At 51.7% G+C, this 26,962-nt stretch overlaps 1 protein-coding gene across 2 annotated transcripts in view; it reads right to left on the bottom strand.

The window, feature by feature from the left end:
- The window catches only part of LOC115084727, a 793,897-nt gene that overhangs the window by 254,655 nt on the left and 512,280 nt on the right, over positions 1–26,962 (bottom strand). For both annotated transcript variants that reach the window (XM_029589965.1, XM_029589966.1), the window contains one exon: positions 11,624–11,659. In XM_029589965.1, the coding sequence (XP_029445825.1) occupies positions 11,624–11,659 (36 nt within the window). The remainder of the gene's footprint in view (positions 1–11,623; positions 11,660–26,962) is intronic.

Below are 26,962 nucleotides of genomic sequence, written 5' to 3'. Positions count from 1 at the left end.
GTTTACTGTGCTCCTGATAGCAATTGGAGACGGAGTTAGATTTCAATCTGACGTCAGCACCAGTACATATATCCATGCAGGAAGCTCTGCTCTTCAGTATTCTCCTCACAAAGCAATTGTGGATATATGTGTGTCTGGATAATATGATTAACTTGGTTAACTTTGTTTTAACTTGAATAACTTGAGAAACATGATTAACTTGAAATGGTTGATGTCGACTATAGCTGGAGACCGCCAGTGCCCTCAACCGAGAAATGCCAACATCCGGTAACTATGGGTGTCCTAGATGGAGGGAAGGTTGGCTTACCCGTGCTTGTCTTGCTCTCGGGGATTGTCACCCAAGGTTTTCGTGTATTGCAGCAGCCGTGGGCGGGATACTGAGTCCATCTGTCTACACTAAGGAAAACAAAATTATCAGGTAAGTAATTTCTCCATTTCCTAGCATGTAGCAGATAGATCAGGACCTATGGGATGTACAAAAGCTACTCCCAAACTGGGTGGGAGGCTGCTCATGGCCCACTTAGGACTGCCCTTGCGAATGCTATGTCCTCCCGAGCTTGAACACCCAGGCGGTGGAACCTGGAGAAGGTGTGAATGGAGGACCATGTTGCCGCCCGACAGATCTCGGTGGGTGACAGCATCTTGGGTTTCCACCCAGGACACTGCCTGGGCTCCAGTGGAATGGTCCTTGACTTGTAGCGGTAGAGGCTTGCCTGCCTCTATGTAGGCCGCCTTGATTACTTCTTTGATCCAGCGGGTTATGGTTGCCGCGAGGCCACTTCCCCTTGTTTCTTCCCGCTGTGAAGGACGAAAAGGTGGTCCCGTCTTTCGTACGGATTCCGACCTTTCCAGGTATCGGACTAGGAGTCTGCTGACGTTAAGACGGCGAAGATGGCGAGATTCTTCCGAGCCCTTATGCTCCTCTGGAGATGGCAGCAAGATGGTTTGGTTTAGATGGAAGTGAGAAACCACCTTTGGAAGTAAGGCGGGGACAGTGCGTAGCTGTATGGATCCCGGTATGAACCTGAGAAAAGGTTTCCGACAGGATAGTGCTTGAAGTTTGGAGATGCGACAGGCCGAACATATTGCCACTAGAAATGCAGTCTTCAAGGTTAGGAGTCGTAGGGTCAGACCGCAGATAGGTCTGAAGGAGGCTCCTGCTAGGAAGTCTAGTACTAGATTGAGGTTCCATAGGGTTACCGGCCACTTTAAGGGTGGTCGGATCTGCTTGAAGCCTCTCAGGAAGTGGGAGACGTCCGGATGAGATGCTAGGCTAATGCCTTCCACTTTGGTTCCGAAGCAGGCCAACGTGGCCACCTGAACCTTGATGATGTTGAGGGACAACCCCTTCTGTAAGCCATCCTACAGGAATTCCAGGATCGGGGGAATCTTGGCTGTCCGCAGAAGGATGTCATGGTCTTCGCACCAGGCTTAGAATATTCTCCATATTCGTATGTAGGTTAGCAATGTGAAGAACTTGCGTGCTCGGAGCAAGGTGTCAATCACCTCCCTTGAGTATCCGCTCTTCTTCAGGCGTGTCCTCTCAATGAGCAGACCGTAGGAGAGAATCGAGTTGGGTCTTCGTGGAGGATCGGGCCTTGCTGGAGCAGATCCCTGTGTGGGGGTAGGGGGAGAGGCCGTCCCATCAAGATTCTTTGCATGTCTACATACCACGGCCTTCTTGGCCAGTCCGGGGCCACTAGATGTACTAGCCCCCTGTGGTGGTCTATCTTGTGGATGATCCCGCCCAGTAGTGGCCACGGGGGGGGAGGCGTATAGCAGGTCTTCCTGCGGCCTGGTCTGGATGAGGGCATAGATCCCTTGGGATTGTGGTTCTCGTCTGCGACTGAAGAAGTTGGGGACTCGGGCGTTGGACCGGGTTGCCAGGAGATCCATGGCTCAAGTTCCCCAGCGGCTTACTATCAACTGGAAGGCTGTGGACAACAGCATCCATTCCCCTGGGTCTAGACTCTCTCTGCTGAGGTAGTCCGCAGTGATGTTGTCTTTTCCCATGATGTGGGCGGCTGAGATCCCTTGTAAGTTTGCTTCCGCCCATGCCACTAGGGGATCTATTTCCAGGGACACCTGTTGGCTTCTGGTTCCTCCCTGGCGGTTGATATAGGCAACTGTTGTGGCGTTGTCAGACATGATTGACAGATTTGCCCTGGAGTCTGTGCCTGAATCGTAGGCAGGCTAGTCTGACCGCCTGGGCTTCCAGTCGGTTGATGATCCACCCAGACTCTTCCTTGTCCCATTGCCCCTGGGCAGTCAGTTCCTGACAGTGGGCTCCCCACCCTCGTAGGCTCGCATCCGTGGTGAGCAAGATCCAGGTCGGTGGGGATAGCCTTACTCCCTTGCTTAGATGATCTTTCTTGTAGCCACCATTGGAGCTAGTTCCGCACTTCCTCCAGGAGCTGGAGGCGAACAGAGTAGTCCTGGGACATCTGGTTCCATTGTGACAGTAGGGAGCACTGTAGCGGTCGCATGTGAGCTCTTGCCCATGGGACCACTTCCAGGGTTTATGTCATGAGGCCAAGGACTTGGAGGTAGTCCCATACTTTGGGGCGGAGACCTCCTAGCAGGTTTCGCAATTCGTTAATCAGTTTTCTTCTCCTTGTAGGGGGAAGAATTATCTTGTCTTGTTTGTGTCGAACCAGACTCCCAGGTATTCTAGAGATTGGGAGGGCTGCAGACAGCTCTTGTTTGTGTTGACGACCCACCCGAGGTTCTCCAGTAGAGTCTTGACTCTGGTGGTCACTTGACTTTCCTCTGAGGATTTTGCCCTGATCAGCCAATCGTCCAGATATGGATGTACAAGGATTCCTTCTTTCCTCAGTGTCGCCGCCACCACCACCATGATTTTGGTGAATGTCCGAGGGGATGTGGCTAGCCTGAAGGGTAGCGCCCGAAACTGGTAGTGGTGGTCCAGGATCGTGAAGCGTAGGAAGTGCTGATGCTCATGATGGACAAAGATGTGCAGGTAGGCTTCTGACAGGTCCAGGGATGTAAGGAATTCTCCCGGCTGTATCGCTCTTATGACAGAGCGCAGGGTTTCCATGCGGAAGTGTGGTATCCTCAGGTAGCTGTTGACCGACTTGAGGTCCAGTATGGGCCAGAACGTTCCCTCTTTCTTGGGGACAATAAAATAGATGGAATAGTGCCCAGTAATTTGTTGTTGCGTGGGCACCGGTATTAGGGCAAGTAATTTGGCCAGTGTGGTTTCCACTGCCATACTCTTGGAGGGTGCGTGGCAAGGAGATTTCATGAACTTGGAAGTCCAGATAGTATACCTCTCAAATGATGGTTAGGACCCAGTTGTCCGCTGTTATCTCGATCCATCTTTGGTAGAATAGGACAAGCCTGCCCCCTATGGCTTCTTCCAGTGGATGGGTCGGCTGATTCTCATTGTGGGGTGCGGCTGGGGCCTGGGCCAAAGCCGGCTCCCCTCTTGGTGTGTTTGTGCCGAAAGGACTGGCCCCTGCCTGTGGGGCGAGGTGCTTGATATGTACTCTTGTAGGGCCTAAAACGATGTGATCCTCTGCACTTAGGTAGTCAGGGAGAGGGGAGTTGGCTTCTTTTGTTCTTGTTCTCCGGTAGCCTAGGTACTGGAGATTCGCCCCATTTGTCAGCTAACTTCTCCAGCTCATTTCCGAACAGGAGGGCTCCTTTAAAAGGCATTCTCATGAGTTTCGTCTTGGAAGTTGTGTCGGCTGACCAGCTTCGGAGCTTGTTGCCTTCTGGCTGCCACTATGGATGAAACGCCCCTGACTGAGGTGCACACCAGGTCAGAGGTCACGTCTGTGATATTGCTGGTTCTAGTGCTTCGACGGGCGTGGTAGCGTTCCTGGTCATTGATAAGCAGGCGCATGTCACCATGGCACAGCAGGCCGCAATCTGCAGCGACATGTCTGATACGTCGAATGACTGTTTAAGGATGGATTCCGGACGTCTGTCCTGGGCATCCTTGAGTGCCGCCCCTCCCTCGACTGGAATGGTAGTGCGCTTTGTGACCATGCAGACCATGGCGTCCACTTTGGGGAACACCAGGAGATCTTTGGCTGAGGGTTCCAATGAATATAGGGCTTCCAGGGCCCGCCCCCCCTTGAAGCTGGCCTCCGGGGCATCCCATTCCAAGTCAATCAGTTGTTGTACGGCTTGTAGCAAAGATAAATGGCGGGAGGCCTGACTGAGCCCTTCTAAGAGAGGGTTCATCTTTGGTTCCCCTATGGCACTTCTGCCTGGGATGGTGAGCTCCTTCAAGCTGAGAGACACGAGATCTGGCAGCTCGTCCTTGTAGAAGAAATGCCTCATGGTTTGGTAAGGTTCTGTTCCTGAAGGTATTTCCCCTTCCTCCAGGGAGTCTTGATCCTCATCCGAGGTGTCCGTGTCCCTTATGGTGAGGCTTTAGGCCGGGGGGGAGGGAGCACATCTCTGGGAGGCCTAGAGGGCCCTGGGAGGGTAGGGTCCTGTGGTGGAGGATGTGTCTGTGTCATCGGTGGTAGTTGCATGTGGACAAAGGTGTGTAGACCCTTAAAGAATTCTACAAAGAAGGATCCTGGGTCTAGATTGAAAACCGCTGTGTTCCTCAGGGACCCTGTTTGGGGGAGGGTCGTGCTGGGGATAGAGAGGTCCGGGGTGGATCCGGATTCCTGTACTGGCTGGGGAGGGCCTTGACCAGGTTCTCCCAGGGCCTCCTTGCACTGTAGACACAGGGCCGTGGCCTCCTCGTGCTGCGCAGCTCTTATGTGGCAGGCTGGGCAGAGGACTTGTGCCTTGACTTTCTTGGCCGGTGGTGCCATGGTTTTATGCGCGCAAGTCGTTGAAATCTCGGTCTGTGCGCTTAACGTGCGCGCTGGGAGGCTTAGCTATGCGCTCCGGGTGCGCCCAAGATGTGCGTGTAGGCCGGGATGCACGCGCCACTGTGCGCACAGTCTTAACTTGTGCGCCCGGCACAGTTGTGCGCGTGGCTGTGTGTACAGCACCTATTCACGCGCCGCTGTGCGCACAAGTAATTAGTGCGCACGGTTCAGTTAGGCGGACAGAGTGGCAATCAAGGGGAAATGGCATCGGCGACCATGTGAGCAAGATGGCGACCACCCCGGAGGGTCTCCACGTGGGAGAACCCTCGTATCCGATCGGGGTCTAGCCCGGACTGGGCTGATCAACCCAATGGTACAGACGCCGGCTGGCGATCTGTGCGGCTATCCGAGCCTCGGAGACCGGAGACTTGGAAAAAGTTTTCTACCTTACCTTGTCTCGGCATTTTCCGGTTTGTTCCGGGCAGTATCCGGCTGCGGGGGGAGAGGGAAAGTAGCTACACCACTGCGCTCTGTATTGCACCCGCTGCCTCTCAGCCGTGCCCGCTGCCGGGGGCCAAGTCCACGCCGGGAACCGGCTACCGGACCGAGGTCTACCTCTGAGGGATCTTGGAAATCACCTCAGGAATTCTCAACTGGGGGAGGGACCCTTAGGTACCACCGCAGGAGAGTGGGGCTCGCCTGTTTGGAATTTTCTATCTTCTTTGGTTGGAAAACTAACTCTGTGCAAGCATGTATAGAGTCCTGAACTGCTATGGAGACAGAAAATACTGAAGAGCAGTGCTTCCTGCACAGGTATATGTACTGATGCTGACATCAGATTGAAATCTGACTCCGTCTCCAACTGCTATCAGGAGCACACTATACCCCATTGGTCCTGAGTCCATCTGCTACATACTAGGAAACAACATTTATAAATGAAAATTATTCCTTACCTGCTAATTTTCGTTCCTGTAGTACCATGGATCAGTCCAGATGGTGGGTTATGTCCCCCGTCCAGCAGATGGAATCAGAACAGAAAACTTCTGCCTCTACCTTCAGTATCTAGCCTAGCCAAGCCAAGCCGAAAAGAAACAGAGGGATCAAGTAACTATTCCCTGAAATAACTGTCATTAAACAAGAACTATAAACCTCAACAGAGAACTTGCAAAACACAGAACTGATGGATACAGGCCCTGGTGAACCAGGGAGAGCAGAGAGTAACAGGAGAAGACAGTCTAGCAGAGGCGACCCACCAGAGATAATACCCCCAAAACAAAGGGAGGGCGTCTGGACTGATCCATGGTACTACAGGAATGAAAATTAGTAGTTAAGGAATAATTTTCATTTCCCTGTACGTACCAGGATCAGTCCAGATGGTGGGATGTACCAAAGCTTCCCTCCTATGGGCGGGCCGTAGAGAGCCCTGCTCAAATGACCCTATCCCCGAAAGAACCGATCATCGGCGCTCGGACGTCCAGGCGATGGTGTCTCGCAAAGGTATGAAGCGATTTCCAAGTCGCCGCTCTGCAGATCTCCTGTGTGGACACTGCTTTACTCTCCGCCCAAGACGCAGCTTGAGCGCGAAGGGAGTGAGCCTTAACCCCCAGCGGAGGATACCTTCCCGCCCCAAGATAAGCAGCGGCGATCGCACCCTTCAACCAGCGGGCGATGGAAGGCTTGGAAGCCATGCGACCCTTCCTGGGACCCGACCAAATCACGAACAAATGGTCAGAGAGATGGAACTCATTCGTGACCTCCAGATAGCGCATCAGACATCGCTTAACACCCAGCTTGCGCAGGTCCCTAGGATCGCTCGCAGAAAAGGAAGGTAGTTCGACCGACTGATTGAGGTGAAAGGCCGAAACCACCTTGGGCAGAAAGGATGGAACCGTGCGCAAGGAGACCCCTTTTTCAGAGAAACGGAGGTACGGCTCCCAGCAGGATAATGCCTGAAGCTCCGAGATACGCCGCGCCGAACTGATCGCCACCAGAAAGATAGTCTTAAAAGTGATGTCCTTGAGGTTGGCATCTCGAAGAGGCTCAAAAGGTGGACCACTAAGCACCCGCAGAACCAAGTTCAGGTTCCAAGACGGACGTATCGGAGGTTTCAGGTGCTTGACTCCTTTGAGGAAACGCACAACATCCGGATGGGAGGAGAGCAGCGACCCCTTTCCGAAATGCAGAAACGCACCTAGAGCCGCTACCTGCACCCAGACCGAGTTATAAGCGAGGCACAAGTCCAGCCCCTCCTGCAGGAACGAGAGAACCTGTGGGACCGATGCGCGAGTGGGCTGAATAGCATGTGACATGCACCAAGTTTCGAAAACCTTCCACACCCGGACATAAGTTACGGAAGTGGACTGCTTGCGCGCCTATAGTAGAGTCGAAATGACAGCTTCCGGGTAGCCTCGGCGCCTCAGCTTGCGCCTCTCAAAAGCCAAGCCACTAGACAGAAGTAATCTGCCTCCTCTAAAAATATGGGACCCTGACGGAGGAGGCGCAGCAGATGACAGACATACCGGGCCCTCCGTGGCTAAGTGAAGAAGGTCCGCAAACTACGATCGATGGGGCCACCAGAACCACTGGGCCCTGATGGATTTCTATCCTCCAGATTACCTTTCCCACGAGGGGCCACGGGGGAAAAAACATACAATAGGATGTGCCGTGGCCACGGCAAGACCAGAGCATCGACCCCGCCGTGCTCCCTTCTGCAGCTGAAGAATTGTGGGGCCTTTGCATTTCTCGTGGTGGCCATGAGATCCATGTGAGGGCGTCCCCAGCGAGCAGTTATCAAACGCATCGCTTCCTCTGATAGTTCCCACTCCCCGGGATCTAAGTGCTGTCGACTTAGAAAGTCCGCCTGCACGTTGTCTACGCCTGCAATGTGGGAGGCCGCCAAGCGCAGCAAGTGGAGTTCCGCCCATTGCATCAGCTTGTCTGCTTCCAAGGAGACTTGAAGGCTTCTCGTGCCCCCCTGACGATTGATGTAGGACATTGTGGTCGCATTGTCCAACAGGATCCGAACCGCCCGGTGGCGCACCCGTGGAAGAAAACCCTTCAAAGCTAGGCGGACCGTTCTGGTCTCCAACCGGTTGATGGGCCACCGTGCCTGATCCGCTGTCCACCGGCCCTGAAGGGAGCTCTCCTGACAGACTGCCCCCCAGCCCGAAAGACTGGCATCTGTGGTGACAACTATCCAATCCGGAACCTCCAGGGAAATGCCCTGAGCCAGATGCTGAGGGTCCAGCCACCACTGGAGGCTGTCTAAGGTTGGTCTCGGTATTGGGAGGACCGCCTGAAAATACCGTGACACCGGCTTCCACGGGGACAGCAGAGCCTTCTGGAGAGGACGAAGATGAGCGAACGCCCACGGGACCAGATCGATGGTGGAGGCCATGGATCCCAGAACCTGCAGGTAGTCCCACGCCGTGGGTTCCAGAAAAGACGAGAAACACAGGAGCTGCTCGCGAAGTGCCTGTGCCCATTCCGGACGTAGGAACACCATGCCCTCCGTGTTGAAATGTGCTCCCAGAAAGTCCAAGGACTGGGAGGGGACCAGGTGGCTTTTAGCATAGTTTACAATCCACCCCAGCGACCGGAGCAGCCGAAGTACTCTGTTGACCGCTCGGCGACCCTGGAGCCAGGACTTCGCCCGTATGAGCCAGTCGTCCAGGTAGGGGTGTACCAGGATGCCTTCCCAGCGCAATGCCGCTGCCACCACTACCATGACCTTTGTGAAGACCCGGGGAGCTGTGGCCAAACCAAAAGGCAGGGCTCGGAACTGAAAATGATGACCCAGGATCTTGAACCGGAGGTAGCGCTGGTGCTCCCGGCAGATAGGAATATGCAGATAGGCCTCCGTGAGATCCAACGAGGCCAGGAATTCCCCCCGATGCACCGCTGCCAGGACCGAGCGGAGGGTTTCCATGTGAAAACGAGGGACCCGGAGAGACTTGTTGACCGGCTTGAGATCCAGGATAGGACGAAAAGTGCCTTCCTTCTTCGGTACCACGAAATAGATGGAGTAATGACCCCGACCCAACTCGGAGGCGGGGACCGGCACTATCGCTCCCAAGGCGCGGAGACAGGCGAGGGTGTGACGAACGGCCTCTTCCTTGTGGAGGGGCCTGCATGGAGAGAAAAGAAACCTGTCTCTGGGTGCGCGGACAAAATCCAACACGTAGCCGTGCTTTAGAATATCCAAGACCCACTGGTCCGATGTAATTTGGACCCACTCTTAGTAGAAGAGAGCAATCCGGCCCCCCAGCCTGGGGACTGGATCGTGGGTCCGCCTGGCATCATTGGGCAGTGTTGATGGCGGAGGTAGAAGTGGTGGGGCCCCGTCCCTGTCCCTCCCTACCGGGACGGCGCCCACGAAAGGACCGGTTCCAGGAATTCGAACGAGAGCACTGAGTCAGAGGAGGCTGTTGACGCGTGGCCCGTGTCCTGCGCTGATTCCGGGACAGATACCTAGAAGAGGAGAAAGGTCTCGAGGTACGCGGACGGTCCTCCGGGAGTCTATGAACTGCGTTCTCGTTGAGAGACTTGATAATTTGATCCAGATCCTCCCCAAAAAGGAACTCACCCTTGAAGGGAAGGAACCCTAGCCGGGTCTTGGAAGAGGCATCCGCCGACCAGTTCCTAAGCCACAGGAGATGCCGAGCCGAGACCGCCGCTACCATGGAGCGAGCTAGGACCCTGAGGAGGTCATAAAAGGCATCCGCTCCATAGGCCATCACGGCCTCCAACCGATCCACCTGTTGGGCCTCCGCCTCCGGCAAATCCTGGGAGGTGAGAAGTTGTTGGACCCAACGGAGGCCTGCTCTCTGCACTAGGGAGCTGCAAATAGCCGCCCGCATCCCAAACGCCGAGACCTCAAAAACTCTTGAGGTAAACTTCCAGCTTTCTGTCCTGAATATCCTTCAGGGCCGTGCCACCCGTGATGGGAATGGTAGTATGCTTGGTAACTGCCGAATCCACGGCGGGCACCTTGAGAATCTCCAGGAAGTCCTGTGGCAGGGGATAGAGCTTCTCCATTGCCCTACTAACCCTGAGGGTTGCCTCCGAGGTATCCCACTCCCGGGAAATAAGTTGAAGAAATGTGGGATGAGTGGGAAAAGCCTTGGCCAAAGGCCGAAGACCCGCCAGCAGGGGGTCTCCCTTCCTAACCTTAGGGTCAGGTCCGACCGGTTCCGGGGGGGGGGGGGGGGGGGGTGTCGATATCCATCTCCCGCAGGATGTGGGGAATGAGGTCGTTCAATTCATCTGGCTGAAAAATGCGGAGGACTCTCGGATCGTCTCCTTCCACCTGGGCCACCAAGGTGGAATCATCTCCAATCGGATCCACCGGAGGGATCCCCCCCCTGGACTCCCGAGTGGCGGTCGAGGTGGCACGGGAGGGCCCAGGACTGTCCCTGGACGGTTGTGCAGTGCCCTGAGAGGGGGACCCCCCCCCAGAGGCATGGTCAAGCGGGCCAGTTTGGGAGGAGTGGGACCCGGGAAATCCAACGGCGCATTCCTGCACTGTAAGGATGCTTTATGCATTAAAACAAACTCGAGGGAAAAAGAAGAAATACCCACGGGGGGGCACCCCGGGGCCTCCCCCTCCCGATGTCCTGTCTCCGGTTCGACCAAGGGTGCTCGTGTAAGTGGCGCTGCTGTACTCGGGGAATCCTCCTCAGAAAACCCCGCCTCGGAGTCAGTCATCAAAATGGCCGCCGTTCCCGCGCTCAGCGGGAACGGAGCCTGCCGCTTTCTCGAGTCGCAGTCCGGGCCACTCGCAGCATCCCCCCCTGAAGGGCTGGCTTCCCCGTCGGGAAGGCAGCCAGAGCAATGCCCCTCCCAAGAGAGCTTCCCTCCCTGACGACCACAGGATACACAACCCGCTGAGCGGGGGGCGGGCGAGCACAGCAAAGATCCCTGCATGCTACAGCCCAAGCTCTGAGATCGGACCCCCTGCCGACCCGGAGAACCGCCGGGGAATCTACCCTCCCGATGGCCCCGGGGAATGGAGCATCGCGGGGCCGGGTACAATTGCCTCGTTGGGGGGGGGGGGGGGGGGGAGCGGGGAGAGACTGGAACCACCAGCGTGCACCCCGGTCAGAAGTAGTCCAATGGCGATGACACACACAAAATGAGGTAAGCCTGAAAGAAAAATCAGCACACTTACCCTAAAACCAAATAAAGCCGAGAGAGAGAGGGGGGGGGGGGGGGGAGAGAGAGGAGGAAGAAACAGGCCTGTCAGCAAGCCCCGGTGGAGGGAGAATACTCAGTCCCTCCAGGCATAAATAGCCCTCCTAACTAATCTCGGGAGATTAACCCCCCTTACCTAATCTTTTTTTTTTTTTTTTTTTTAAACTTGATCCTTCAAGAAGAACAGAAAAAGCCTAGAATCCTAAGCTATGGTAGTGGGGAACACTGATTCCCCTGCTCGCATCTGCTGGAGTCAGAAAGATACTGAAGATAGAGGCAAGGGAGGTGAGGTAATATAGGACCTCCCACAGAAGTTCTCTGTTCTGACTCCATCTGCTGGACGGGGGACATAACCCACCTTCTGGACTGATCCTGGTACGTACAGGGAACAATATCTTTAGAAAACATTTTGTAACACAATCTGTGTTTGCTGAATATCAGTCACTCATGGCCCATTAACACATCAGCCTCACTTATCAGAAAGTGTGTAGTAAATGGGACAAGTAGGGAAAAATGTAGGTAAGAATGATCTAGGGATAGAGAAGAAATATTCACAACTGCTCTTATCTTTATTTATAAAGAAATTACCTATTATAATCTAACATTTGTTACAAAGAAGTTTATAAACCTACCAGAAATTTTAGAGCCTGTTCTTTTTGTGAATTTTTCTGTCAAGAAAAGAAAATATGTAACAGGTAAATTTTAAAATTTGTTCTATGGCAGTACATAGTATATCTTCAAAACAGGAATTATTTTCATAACCACTAATACAAGATAAGCAGTTTTTCTGTAAATCATTCATATTTCCATATAGCACAATTCTTCGTTGCTGAAAAAACAAAAATGCACATACTTCTGTAAAATTTCACACATTTAAAACAGTATATAGGCATATTGTACCATCAAGATTATGTAAACTGGCATGATGTACCTACAAATGTCGGTAGATAAAAACCTTAAATAAAGACTAAATAGAGAGGCAGCTCACAGAAGAGTGGTGCTTAAGCTGTTGGTGCAGTGTTTTACAGAGCAACATCCTGCTGATCTAGTTGGTGTTGCATTGTCTAATATGTTATGATTAATGTTAATTTTTGTAATCTGTTATGAATGTTACATAGAAACATGACAGCAGAAAAAGATTATATGGCACCCAGTCTGCTCATCTGTCCAATTAATTTAACATAATTCTCATCACTTTCTTAAAGAGCCCCCTGTACTTATCCTCATGCTTTCTTGAATTCAAAAACGTTTTTTGTCTCCACCATTTCCACCTGCGGGCTGTTCTATACACCCACCTCCAGAAATATTTCTGAAGAATAGTCCTGAGTCTTCACCTCATCCCACGACCCCTCTGTGTTCTAGAGTCTCTTTTCCAGTGAAAAAGGCTCACCTCCTGTGCATGTAAATCTTTTGAGAAGTCTCTCAGAGGTTTTTGAATGTCTATCTTATCTCCTCTATCTCACCTTTCCTCTAGGGTAAACAAGTTTAGATCTTTAAGTCTATCCCCATATGCTTTAGCATGAAGCCCACTGACCATTTTAGTAGCCACCCTCTGGACCAACTCAATCCTGTTTATATCCTTTTGAAGGTGTGATCTGCAGGGACTTGTATAGGGGTAACATTAACTTCATTTTTCTGCTGACCATTCCTCTCCCTATGCAACCAGGCATCTTTCTGGCTTTTACTGTCACTTTATCCACCTGTTTGGCCACATTAAGACCATCAGATATAATTACCCCCAGATCCTGCTCTTCCTTTGTGTTCAGAATTTCACCTCCAATACTGTACCTTCCCCTTACGTTTTTTCAACTTGAATGCATTACTCTGCATTTTGTTTTACCTTTAAATCTTAGCTGTCAGACCTTAGACCATTCCCTGAGCTTCGCAAGATCCCTCCATGTTTTCTACTTCTTCGTGGCTGTCAATCCTGTTACAGATTTTGGTATCATTGGCAAAAAGACAAAGCTTTCCTGACAAACTATTATATAGCTCACAAAAATGTTGAAAAGAACTGGTGCAAGACCAATATCTGAGGCACACAGCTAATAACCCTCGCCTCAGAGAAAACCATTTATCACTACCTTTGTCACCTCACGCTCAGTTTTCTAATCTAGTCAGTCACTCTAGGATCCATACACAATTTACTTATAAGTCTTCTGTGTGGAACAGTGTCAAAGGCCTTGCTGAAATCCAAGTTCAATAAGTCTAGCAATCCAGTTCTCCGGTCACCCAATCAAAGAAATGATCAGATTTGTCCGATAAGATTTACCTTTGGTAAAACCATGCTGAACTGGATCTTTGAAAAATTTACTATCCTCTGTTTTAGTAGTGATTCCATTAGTTTGCTCAACACAAAGATCAAGCTGGCTTGTGGTTCCCAGCCACTTTTATGAATAGGAACCACTTCTGCCCTTTTACAGTCCTCCAGAACTACTCCAGATTTTAAGGAAGTATTGAAAAGATATGCCAGTAGTGCTGCCAGGGCATATCTAAGGAGAAATTACTATTTATTTGATAAATTCATTTTCTTTGGTATAGATAGGTGAATCCAAAACCAATTGGTTATGCACCTCTACCAGCAGATGGAGACTGAGCAAAGCTGACATCATGGTATGTATTCCCCTGCAGTGACGTCAGACCACCAGTATTCTCTGCAAAAGCCAACTGTGGACAAACTAACAAAACTTTATTAACCGAAAACCATTCCAGCACCCAACCAACAGGAAAACACTGAGCTCAGACAGAGTGTAACAACAATAGTCTAGGGACTGGATTGATATTTACCAGTACTCCCTGGAACACAGCCATGCAGGAAGACTGTAGCACAACCCTTCGGCAGACAAGGGTGGGAAACTGGATTCACCTATCTGCACTAAAGGAAAGGACATTATCAGGTAAGTAGTAATGTCTCCTTTCTTAGCATTCAGAAAGGTGAATCCAAAACGAGTAGGATGTACCGAAGCTACTCCCGAATAGGGCGGGAAGCTGCCTGCGGTCCAGTCAAAACTGCATGCATGAAGGCCGCATCCTCACGGGCCTGTACATCCAGACAATAATGCCTGAGCCCTAGTGGAATGAGCCCTAACTTGACTAGGTAATGGCTGCTCAGCATCCACATACACGGCCGGGACTACCTTCTTAATCCAGCAAGCTATTGTAGCTTGCAACACCGACTCACCCCGTTTACTCCCACCATGGATTATAAACAGCCAATCGGTCTTCCTGAGAGGTTCAGAAACCTCTAAATACCACAAGATATGCCTCTTGACATACAAGGGCTGTAACAGGCGATATTCCTCCACATCTCTTGCCCTGTCCAGAGATAGCAGGGAAAAAGACTAATTCAAGTGAAAGTATGAGAACATTTTTAGCAAAAAGGAAGGAACAGTATGCAGCTGTATCACCTCTGAAGTCACTCAAAGAAATGGCTCCCAGCATGGCAAGGCCTGTAGTTTAGATACTCAAATGCGCAGAGCAAATTGCCACAAGAAACACTGTTTTCAAGGTCAGTAAGCTCAAGGAAATGTTATGCATCAGTCAAAAAGTAGGGCCCACTAAAAAATCCAAAACTAGATTAAGACTCCAAAAGGATGAAAATGCTTCAACTTCTTTCAAGAAACGGGCCACATCCAGATTAGCTGACAAGGGCCCACCATTCACCTGACCTCTCGGAAACAGGCAAGAACCTCCACCTGTACCTTTAATGAAGTAAGGGCCATCCCTTTACTCAATGCATCCTACAAAAATTCCAATAAGCGGGATCTTAAATGAATGAGGACAAACCCCTCGATCTTCACACCAAGCCTCAAACACTCACCAATCCTGCACATAGGCTAAGAAAGTGGAGAACTTTCTCACTCATAGCAAGGTGACAATCACTGCAGTAGAATATCCACACTGCAGCATCTGAGCCCTCTCAAGGGCCAAAAGACAAAATCGAGTTGCATTTCCGTGAAGAACAGATCCTTGCCATAGCATGTCCCCATGCACTGGATACAGGAGGGGAAAGTCCACCAGGCGCCTTTTCAAATCTGTAAAACATGGTCTTCTGCGCTAATCTGGTGCAAAGAAAACTACCATCCCTCTATGACTCTCGATCTTCCGAATCATTTTGCCCAACATGGCACACTTGGGAAAGGCATGTGGCAGCTTGTCCTCCAGCCACTCCAGCATGAAGGCATTGATGCCCAAAGACTTTGTATCTCTCCTGTGACTGAAGAAGTGAGAGACTTTTGCATTGCAAGCAGTCGTCAGTATATCCATAAACAGAAGGCCTCAGTAATCCACTATTAGCTGAAATGCCTTGTTGGACAATTCCTACAGACTCAGTCTGCTGAGAAAGTCGGGAATTCTCAACTGAAGTATCAGAGGAGAGCAGGGCAAATAATCCTCTTCTCATTTTTTATTTTTTTAAGCAATCACCAGTAGGGAGACTCATGTCTACCATCTGCTGCAGACAGAGAATACCGGTGGGCTGATATCACTACAGGGGTATATGTACCGTGATGTCAGCTTTGCTCAGTTCCATGTGCCTGTAGAGGTGCATAACCTATTGGTTTTGGATTCACCTGTCTCAACGCTAAGAAATGCCCCATTGCAAGTTTAGCTCCTCATGAATACAGTGTTCTGAAAATCGATTGAGGTTTACCTCACTTCCAACATTGTTTGTTTTATGTGGTCCTGCTTCAGGACCGAACAGACCGAACAGAAATATTTGTTAAGCAATTTTACTTTTTCCTCATCAGACTCTACATATTCCTCCTCTTCACCTTTGAATCTCATAATGCGACTTTTGCATTTCCTTCTTTCACCAACATATCTTAAAAAAAAAAAAGTCCCATTTTACCATATTTCTTATTTTTTTCTTCTATGAATTTTTGCATTCCTGATTACTTTCCCAGCTTCTCTTAATTTTTCCAGATATTGTTACCTGTCTTCCTCTTTCTGTGATCACATAATCTTTTCCTTAGTGTAGACAGATGGACTCAGGACCAATGGGTATAGTGCTCTTCTGCTAGCAGATGGGAGACTGAGTCAGATTTCAAAGCTGACATCACTCTAGATATACCCCTGCAGTAACCTTAGCTCTTCAATATTCTCTTCAAAAAGCCATTGTGGATATATCTTTGCATAAATAACTTGATTAAACATTAAAATTTGAACTGGTTTAACTAATTTCCAAACTGGAGACCGCCAGTGTACTCAACTGATCAATGCCAACACCAGATAAACTGTGGGTGCCTTGAACTAGGGGGTAGGCCGCAGCCTACCCATATTTGCTTAGTCTCGAAGTTTGCTATCCGAGGTTCTCCTTTTCTGGGGCAGCCGTGGGCGGGATGCAGAGATCATCTGTCTATACTAAGGAAAACAAAATTATCAGGTAAGTAATTTCTCCATTTCCTAGTGTGTAGCCAGATGGACTCAGGACCAATGGGATGTGCAAAAGCTACTCCCGGACAGGGTGGGAGGCTGCCCGTGGCCCACTTAGTACTGCTCTTACGAAGACTGTGTCTTCTCGGGCTTGAATATCCAGGCGGTAGTACCTGGAGAAGGTGTGTATGGAGGACCACGTTCCTGCCAGACAGATCTCGGTGGGCGACAGTAGCTTGGTTTCTGCCCAAGAAACTGCCTGGGCCCTTGTAGAATGAGCCTTAACCTGTAGTGATAAGGGTTTCCCTGCCTCTATGTAGGCTGCCTTGATTACTTCCTTGATCCAGCAGGCTATGGTTGCCTGCGAGACCGCTTCTCTGTTTCTTCCTGCTGTGAAGGACGAACAAGTGGTCCATTTCGCGCACCGGTTCTGATCTTTCTAGGTACCGTACTAGGAGTCTGGCGACATTTAGGTGGTGAAGAAGGCATGAGTCTTCAGAGTCCTTATGTTCATCTGGAGATGATAGTGTGATGGTTTAAGTGAACTGGGAAACCACTTTCGGTAGAAAGGAGGGGCGGTGCGCAGTTGTACCTAAGGAGCGGTTCCCGACAGGATAATGCCTGTAGTTCGGAGATGCGACGAGCTGAACATAATGCCATCAGGAATACCGTCCTTCAACGTTACAAGGCGTAGTGACAAACCGAGTGTTGGTCTGAAGGAATCCCCAGCTAGGAAGTCTAATACTAGATTGAGATTCCATAAAGGTGCTGGCCACTTTAGGGGTGGTCGGAGTTAACATTTCAGGAAGCGGGTCAAATCCGGATAGGTTGATAGCCGGATACCGTCCACTTCAGCCCTGAAGCAGGACAGTGCGGCTACTTGGACCTTGAGGGAGTTGAGTGACAACCCCTTCTTCATACCATCCTGTAGGAATTCCAGAATCATGGGAATCTTGGCTGTCTGTGGGAGTATCCTGTAGTACTCGTACCAGGCTTCGAATACTCTCCAGATCCGTATGTAAGACAGGGATGTGGAGAACTTGCACGCTCAGCGCAGAGTGTCAATCACGGCCTTAACTACACTTCTTCAGGCGAATCCTCTCAAGGGCCAGACCATAAGAGAGAATAGAGTCGGATCTTCGCGGAAAATCGGGCCCTGTCTGAGAAGGTCCCTGTGTGGAGGTAGGCACAGAGGGTTCCCCGCAAGGAGTCTTTGCATGTCTGCGAACCATGGTCATCTTGGCCAATCCAGGGCAACTAGTAGAACTAATCCCCTGTGATGTTCTATCTTGCGGATGATCTTGCCCAGTAGTGGCCATGGGGGGGGGGAGGAAGGTTTACAGTAAGTCTTCCTCTGGCCAAATCTGGACAAGCGTGTCAATCCCATGGGAGTGTGGCTCTTGTCTGCGGCTGAAGAATCTGGGAACTTGGGCACTGAGATGAGTGGCCAGTAGGTCCATGGGGGGGGGGGGGGGAGACCCCAGCGATTTACTATCAGTTGGAAGGCTGTGGTTGACAGCTTCCATTCTCCTGGGTCCAGGCTCTCTCTGCTGAGGAAGTCTGCTGAGGCGTTGTCTTTTCCTGCGATGTGGGAGGCCAAGATTCTTTGTAGGTTTATTTCCGCCCATGCCATGAGGGGATCTATCTCCAGAGACACCTGCTGGCTCCTGGTTTCTCACTGGCGGTTGATGTAAGCGACAGTTATCGCATTGTCAGACATTACTCGAATCACTTTGCCTCGGAGTCTGTGGCTGAATTGTAGGCACACTAGTCTGACTGCTCGAGCTTCCAGGCGGTTTATGTTCCATTGTCCCTGGGCCGCCAGTTCCTGACAGTGGGCTCCCCACCCTAACAGATTCGAGCCCTTGGTGAGCAAGGTCCAGTTCGGTGGGGATAGGCTTACTCCTCTGCTTAGGTAATCTTCCTGTAGCCACCACTGGAGCTGAGAATGAACCTCTGCAGGTAGTTCGAGGCAAATGAGTAATCCTGGGACAGTGGGTTCTACCGTGACAGTAAGGCGGGCCGGAGCGGTCACATATGGGTCCTTGCACACGGGACAACCTCCAGGGTTGATGCCATTAGGCAGAGGACTTGAAGATAGTCCCATACCTTGGGGCATGCATTTGTAATCAATCGTCGTAATTGTTCCATCAGTTTCCTTCTCCTTGAGGGAGGGAGGAAGACTTTGTTCTGTTTGGTGTCAAACGGGCCCCCAGGTACTCTAGGGATTGGGAGGGCTGCAGACTGCTCTTGCCCATGTTCACGACCCAACCGGGTTCCTGCAGTAGGCTTTTGACTCTGCTGGTCACCTGTTGTCTCTCTTCCGAAGACTTTGCCCTGATCAGCCAGTTGTCCAGGTAAGGGTGTACCAAGATCCCTTCATTTCTCAGTGTTGCTGCCACGACCACCATAATTTTGGAGAATGTGCTGGGGCGGTTGCTAGGCTGAATGGTAGCGCTCGGAACTAGTAATGGTGACCCAGTATCGCAAAGCGTAGAAAACGCTGGTGATCTTGATGGACTGGGATGTGAAGGTAGGCTTCTGAGAGGTCCAGGGATGTCAGAAACTCTCCTGGTTGGACTGCCATTATGATTGAGCGAAGAGTCTCCATGCGGAAGTTTAGTATCCGCAGATAACGGTTGACATTCTTGAGATCTAAGATGGGTCGGAATGATCCTTCCTTCTTGGGAACGATAAAATAGATGGAATAGCGCCCCGTATTTTGTGGGGCGTGGGAACCGGAGATATTGCCTTCAGACAGAGTAGTCTTGTCATGGTGGCTTCCACTACCAGTCTCTTGGTGTGGGAGTGGCAGGGTGACATCATAAATTTGTCTTGAGGTATACTGTGGAACTCCAGAGAGTAACCTTCTCTAATGATGTTTAGTATCCATTTGTCCGATGTGATCTCGACCCATCTTTGGTAGAAAAGGGCAAGTCGACCCCCTATTTCTTCGTCATGTGAATGGGTCGGCCCATTCTCATTGTGGAGCACGGCTAGAGCCTGCCCCCGGGCCTGCTCCTCTCTTGGTCTGAAGGTTCCAAAAGGGCTGGGACCTTCCGGAGGGACGAGGTGCCTGGAACTGCGAGTTCCTGTAGAGTCTAAAGCATTGCGACGTCCTGCGCCATAGCCATGTGATCGCAGGAGCTTGTAGAGAAAGTACTGTGAAGTGTCCCGCAGCGGGGTAAGAGACAGCTCGGAGGGAACCACAGTACTCAGGCGGGTTGGAGATGCATGTACCAGAGCAGGAGCCTCCGACAGAGGAGCAGGGAGCACGAGACAGGAATTACTGGAGGAATGCAGTGGAGACTGTCTGCAGCGCAGCAAGAGAGGCTCTGGTGTGATGACATAGGTTGACCCGAGAAGCGGGGAAGCCTGAGTTGAATCTCCGAATTAGTGACGTAAGCCGCCCCGAGGAGTGGGGTTGCGCACGATGGAATCACTGGCTAGAGAACGAAGGCCCTGCCCCTAGGAGTGGGGAAGCACAGGGTACAGGTACTGGTATAGAACGTAGGCACTGCCCCAAGAAGTGGAGAAGTGCAGGGTACTGTCACTGATGCAGAACGGAGGTGCTGCCCCGAGGAGCAAGGGAGCGCAGAGTCGAGTCTCCAAGTAGTAAGGAAGTTCGAGGGACAACCCGAGGAGCAGGGAAGCCAGCACGCAGGAACTCTGGAAGGCGCAGGGGCTACCCCGAGGAGCGGTGAAGCCTGGAGACAAGGTCTCCAACTGGAGCTCGAGCAGGCACCTGAGGAATGGGTTCCAGAGCCGCAGGTAGATCCGGTACAGGAATCACGGGTCCGATGAAACAGGAGCAAGCACCAGCGAAGGAACTCATTGCCAAGTCAACTAGCAAAGGACGAGGGAGGTGCTTATGAATCCCAACCTTGTGATGTCATCAGTCGGGGGACACCCCCTAGGTTCCCGCCATTGGGCCTTTAAAAGGAGGCCCAGTGGTGCGCGTGTCTAGGAAGGCCTGGAGCCGGCGTGGGTGGTGGCGGTGTCTCGGCCGCCATGAGGAGCCTTGAAAACCCATAGGTATGCGGCAGTAGTGGCTAGCCCCAGCTGTGAGTTTACCAGGAGAGGAGAGCAGGGCAACACATAACTTGAGTTGAATCGGTGCAGCCATCTGTGACAGATAATCATAACAACAACTGGCTCGTTAAGATGGAAATCTGTCACCTCCTCAGGCAGGAACTCAGGGTGTGTACGTAAGACCACACTCATGATAGAACTTAGCATAAAGTGGATAAGTTGCTAAGGGCTGGAGTTCATTGACACTGCATGCTGAAGTGATCACCACCAAAAATATGACCTTCCAGGTCAGGTACTTCAGGTCACATGTGCACAGAGGCTCAAAAAGGAGCTTTTATCCTGTAAGCGAAAACCACGTTGAGGGGAGATTTCAATTGAAGCAGGCCCTGCATGAAAAGTACAACTATAGGCTATACAGAGATGGGTGTACCAAATAAACCATGGTGGTATACGCCAATCGCACTAAGAAGAACTCTGATGGAGTTAGTTTTTAAGCCAGCCTGCGATAGGTGAAGAAGGTAGTCAAGCAGTTTTTGTATGGAGCAGGAGAACTGATCTAGGGCCTTCTGCTCACACAAAATGGAAAACCTCCCCTCCTCCACTTCAGTCCTTAGGACTTTCAAGTGGAAGGTTTTCTGGAAGCTACTAGAACCCGAGACACATCCTCAGAAAGATCAAGTGGCTTCAGGATAGCGCAGTTGCTTACCTATAACAGGTGTTCTCCTAGGACAGCAGGATGTTAGTCCTCACATATGGGTGACATCATCCGATGGAGCCCGGCACGGAAAACATTTGTCCAAGTTTCTAGAAGCGTTGAGCAGCAGACTGAGATTGCCCAGCCTGCTACTATCCGCATGACCATGCGAGGTCCCCCACTTCAGTCTTGTAACATAGGAAAATACGAGCGAAAAAATAAACAAACCGGAAGTGAACCCAACATCGTGGGGAAGTGGGTGGGATTCCTGAGGACTAACATCCTGATGTCCTAGGAGAACACCTGTTACAGGTAGGCAACTGTGCTTTTCTCCTAGGACAAGCAGGATGGTAGTCCTCACATGTGGGTGAATGATGAGCTCCAGACTTCCCCATTCAACTGAAGAGGCCAACAGAGGCCAAAGGGCACAACACAACTGCAGCGATGTGGGCAAAACAAGGGGCAGTCTGGCTACACAAGAGGCACAAAGCAGGAATAGTTCGGCTCAGGTTTGGAAAAGATTGCATAAGACGGATTGACCAAAGGCACTGTCCTAGCGTCCATCTCTGTCCAGTCAGTAATGAGCCACAAATGTATGAAAGAAACTCTAGGTTGCGGCTCGGCAAATCTCGACAACAGGGATTGTATGCAAATCAGCTGATTGCCATAATTCGCACTCAGTGAGCCTTCACTTTGCTGGCTAGCTGAAGGCCTGCCTGTGCATAATAGAAGGTAATGCAATTTGCCAGCTAGTTTGACAGGATCTGCTTGCTCACTGCTACCCCAAGCTGGTTGCAGTCGAAGGATATGAAGAGCTGGGAGGACTGTCTGTGGCCCGCAGAACGATCCAGGTAGAAAGCCAGGACCCTCTTACAGTCCAGGGTATGAAACGCCCGTTCCCCATGTAGGAATGAGGCCTTGGGAAAGAAAGGTGGGCAGAATGGACTGGTTTAGATGGAAAGCAGTCACGACCTTGGGCAGAAAATTCAGATGCGTACGCAGGACCACATGATCATGGAAGAGTTTCGTGTACGGTGCATACATGACCAACGCCTGAAGCTTACTGACCCTACGAGCTGAAGTAATCGCCACCAGGAATGTGACTTTCCAGGTGAGGAACGTCAGGTCACAGGACTGCAGCGGCTCAAAGGGAGGTCGCATGAGCCATGTAAGGACAACGTTAAGGTCCTAGGATGCAAACCAGAGGTCGCAGTGGGGCTTCAGCTGAAGGAGACCCCTCATGAACCAGATCACTAAGGGTTGGACCGAAACAGGCGTGCCAGACACATCTCGATGGTACACGCTAACCACGTTGAGGTGCACCCTGACTGAGCTGGTATGAAGCCCAGACTCTGACAGATGCCATAGGTAGTCCAACAGCCGGGGATGGAGAAGGGATCTAAATCCTGACCCATGCACCAAAAGGAAAATCATTTCCATTTTAAGCTGTAGGACTTCCTGGTGGAAGGTTTTTGAAATTCCACCAGGACCTGGGACAGTCCCACATCTGCAATGGCTTGAGGACTATGTGCTCAGCATCCAAGCCCAGAGGTTTGAATGGCACAGAGTGCGCTGATTCTGCGATATGAGATCCAGTGCTGTCCCCAGCCAGATGGACGTCCGCACGGACAGGTCCTGCAGAAGCGGGATCCAACCTGCCAGGGCCAATATGGTGCCATGAGAATCATGGTCCTCTTTCCTGTTGAAGCTTCAGCAGAGTCTTGGAGAGGAGCGGAAGAGGGGGATATATGCGTACCGTAGGCCCTTCCCCCATTGGAGGGAGAAGGCATCGCAGGCTGGATGGCCATCTCTGGCTATCAGGGAGCAGAAATTGCTCACCTTGTGGTTGACAGGGGAGGCAAAAAGATCCACCTCAGACATGCCCCACAGGCACAAAAGCCGTGTCGCCACCTCTCAGTTGAGGGACCACTCATGGGGCTGGAAGGACCTGCTCAGGTGGTCTGCCAGCGCATTGAGGTGACCTGGCATGAAGGCTGCTCTCAGCAACATTCCTTGAGTTAGGGCCCAGGACCACAGCTGCACTGCCTCTTGGCAGAGGAGGAACAAGTCCGTGCCTTCCTGCTTGTTGACGTACCACATCGCGACATGATTGTCCATCAGGGTAAGCACTGTCTTGGACGACAATCGGACAACAGAGGACCCAGCGGTCCAATGTCAACACTTTCCTGCAGTTCGTCCGCCACTGGGGTCTGCCTCAGACTGGAGGGGTCTTCCGCTAGAGGTACAGCTGACTGACTACTGCTCCCTTGACACCTGTCAAAAGCCCGTAGTTGGGGCTGGCTGGGGTGCTGGTTGGGGCCTTGGTGTTCGCTGCTGGCGAGGATGGCCCCTGGACACAGTACGTGCAGGACGAGCCCAGGCGGCCAGAGGGTAATATTTCCTCTGCTGGTAAAAGTGCTTCTGAGAGCCTGGCCTGGAGTGCTTTCTGGCCAATAACGGGCCTTCTGAGGTATCAAGGTGGTCCTTCAACTGTACTACCGCGTCACGAACCTTATCCCCAAAAAGGTTTACACCCGTACAGGGGAGGTCGGACAACTTGTCCTGGACTTCCAGTTAGAGGTCGGAGGCTCCGAGCCACACCATCCTCCTGGCGCCGATGCCCACGGTAGCTAAGCAGGCCGCAGTTGTTTACTGGCCTCAAGACCCAAGAGAATAGCAGAGAGGGCCTCCTGCTGTTGCTGGGGGAGACCCTCCGCAAAATCTTGGACTCGCTTCCAGAGATTTCGATTGTACTGGGTCATATAGAGTTGGTAGGTGGTGATGCGAGCCAACTGCATGGCACCTTGAAAGATCTTTCTGCCTAGGGCATCCAGCTCTTTATGTTCATGACCCAGAGTGGAGACATGGGTGCGGGAGCACCGAGCCTTCTTCAAGGCAGACTTCACAACTACCGACTGGTGGGGCAGCTGCCTTTTAGCAAACCCCAGGGCCTGCTGCACCAAATAGGTGGCGTTGGCCTTTCTGTTCACTGGGGAGATTGAGATGGGGTGTTCCCACATGCGGAGGTGGTCTTTGAAGATATCGTGGACAGGAACTGTCACGATTTCCTTAGGAGCGTCAATGACCTGGAGAACGTCCAGCATCTTGCGTCCTCCTCAGTCAGAAGCTGAAATGGAATGGCTTCAGTCACAGCCCTAACAAAGCCCGCAAAGGACAAATCCTCATGTGGCGACCAGCGCCGTTCCTCCGGAGGGGAAGGCTCAGAGAGCGATCATCGGAATAATCAAAGGACGAGTCCGTGGAATAGTCATCCCATGGGTCATAAGGTCCTTCTTCCTCACTAGGAGCAATGTTCCATGGGCGAGGTCCGCAAGGGGCATCAGTCCTGGGCCCCAAAGGTTTTGGAGGCCTCGAGGGCATTGCAGGGACCGGAGGCCGCGGAATGCTGGAAGGGCCTGGCACAGGCTCGGGGAACTGTGGAGTGGGAAATGCAATACCGGCCATGTCTTCCTCCTCTGAGGACCCAAGAACTGGGATGGCTCTGGTGGAGGGCATCGGTGGCCACTGGGGAACTAACGGTCCCCCGGGCACCAGTTGCATCGAGTAAGACGTCCATACGGCGGAGGCTCAGAGACCAGTATGGGGGCCGGTGGTACCAGCAACTTGACGCGCTGAAGGGCTTTATGCACTGCAGACTGCGCCCTGTAGTCCCGCTCTCCTTCTGGAAGTCCAGGGTGGCCAGGACTGAAAGAGGGGGACAAGACATTGCTAGCTCTTCCTTGGACCTCAGAGGTGGCACAGTATCCAGCACCAGTGTTGGTGGGGCACTGGAGGATGGGGCCTCCAATGGCCAGTGTCGCTTTGGTGGTGGCAACAGCAGCTGCCGATGCCGCACCAGAACCGGTGCTGCTCGTCGACTGCAACCAGTGTCTATGCTTCCATGACTTTTGTTGGTGATCGGCCCAGTCTTTTCCTGGAGCTGAGGAGGAAGAGGATTCCCAATGCTCGGGAAACTCAAGAGACCAGCAAGGGTCGGATCACTGTTCCCTCGATCCCTGGAGGTACTTGCAAGGGGGAGGGGGCCAGAGGAAGTGCATCCGAAGGCTCCCCACGACCTTGGGGCGTTGAAGGAACAGACACAGGGGTAGAGGGAAAATATTTCGGAGCCTCGAAAAGCTTTCCCATTTTATCAAGGCGCGCTCAACGCTCTTTGGAGGTCATCTGATAACACAGATGGCACCCGCGGACATATTGCGAGGCCCCCAGGCAGAGGATACAGACCTCATGCGGATCCATGATAGACATGGTCTGCGGGCACTGGCGAAAACTGGATGTTGCCATGGAAGAAAATAATCCCAAGTGCGGTCGCTGACCGGCAATCACCGCAAGGCGATAATCTAGCACTGACCGCAAAAACAGATGAAAATGTAGAGAAAACCTACCAAGTGAATCGAACGTGAAGGGGGGACCCGACGAAGAAAGAGACAATGAGGCAACTGCACTGTGGAAAAGAAGAGGCTGAAGGGGGCCCTCACGTGGACAGTAGCAGGCTAGGCATGCTCAGTCAGCTAGTCAAAGCTTCTATAAACTTTGACAAAAGTTTTTCATGCCGGGCTCTATCGGATGATGTCACCCATATGTGAGGACTACCATCCTGCTTGTCCTAGGAGAATAACCTCTCAACATCTGTGCTGTGAGCGACCGAGCCTAAAGTTTGGAATGCTGCAGCCTGCCCTTATCTTGTGTGATGAGATCCAATGAAGTCACCAGACTGATCAGTTTCCAGATGGACAACTCCCTCAGTAGTAGAAACCAGAACTATCTCAGCCAATGAAGGGCTATGAGGATCATAATCCCTCTGTCCTCGTGAAGCTTCAGAAGAGTCTTCACCACTAAGGAAATCAGAGGATACTCATACAGAAGACCCTTGCCCCAATGACTGGCAAAGGCATCCGAGGCTGGTTTGCTGTCTGACCTGGACAGGGAGCAGAACAGAGGCACCTCCCGGTTGCAGGGGGATGTGAACAGATCCATGTCTGGGCTCCCCCCCCCCAAAGGTGAAAAATCAAATTTGTTACCCGCTGGTCTAGAGACCACGCGTGGGGTTTGAAGACCCAACTCAGCCTTGCTTATCATCATTTTCTCCGTTCTACCCAGGTTCCTGGCCAGAGCCCAAGACCAGATCTGGACCGCTTCCTGACACAGGAGGTATGATCCCATGCCTCCCTGCTTGATGAAATATTACTTGGATACTTGGCAGTCTGGATCAGGACAATTTTGTTGGACATCCGATCTCTGAAAGCCCACAGCGCATTCCTGATTGCCTGAAGCTCCAGGAAGTTGATTTGACAAGAACGTTCCTGAGTGGACCATAGTTCCTAGGTGCAGAGCCCATCTACATGTGCTCCCCACCCCAGGGTAGATGCAGCCGTGGTTAGCACAATTTGATAGGGAGAATCCGAAAGGAAATCCCCTTTCCAGATCGGAGGGTACCTGCCACAAGGACCAAGAGTCCTGGAGAGACGGGGTGACTCAGATGCAATCCTGGAGGCTCTGAGCAGCTTGGCACCACTGTGACCTCAAGGTCCATTGGATTCTGCCCATGTGTGTGTGCGCCAAGAGAGTAACATGGACTTTTGTGGCCATGTGGCCCAACAGCCTCAACATGTGCCAAGCTTATACCTGCTGGCTCTGTTGCACATTTATTGCAATGGATGCCAGAGCGATGGCCCTCTTGAGCAGCAGAAAGGCCCTGGCTTTAGCTATGTGTAGCAGGGCTCCAATGAAGTCCATTTGAGGTGACAGACTGAGATTTGGCTTTGGATAGTTGAGAACGTACCCTAGTAACTCCAACACCTCGATGGTAAAGTGCATAGCCCCTGCCTGAGATACTGCTGGATAGCCCCTGCCTGAG

This window comes from Rhinatrema bivittatum, chromosome 2 (assembly GCF_901001135.1).
Source record: "Rhinatrema bivittatum chromosome 2, aRhiBiv1.1, whole genome shotgun sequence".
Classification (NCBI taxonomy): Eukaryota; Metazoa; Chordata; class Amphibia; order Gymnophiona; family Rhinatrematidae; genus Rhinatrema; species Rhinatrema bivittatum.
The sequence above is the reverse complement of the archived record's forward strand: the minus strand, read 5'-3'. Positions and strand labels throughout refer to the sequence as shown.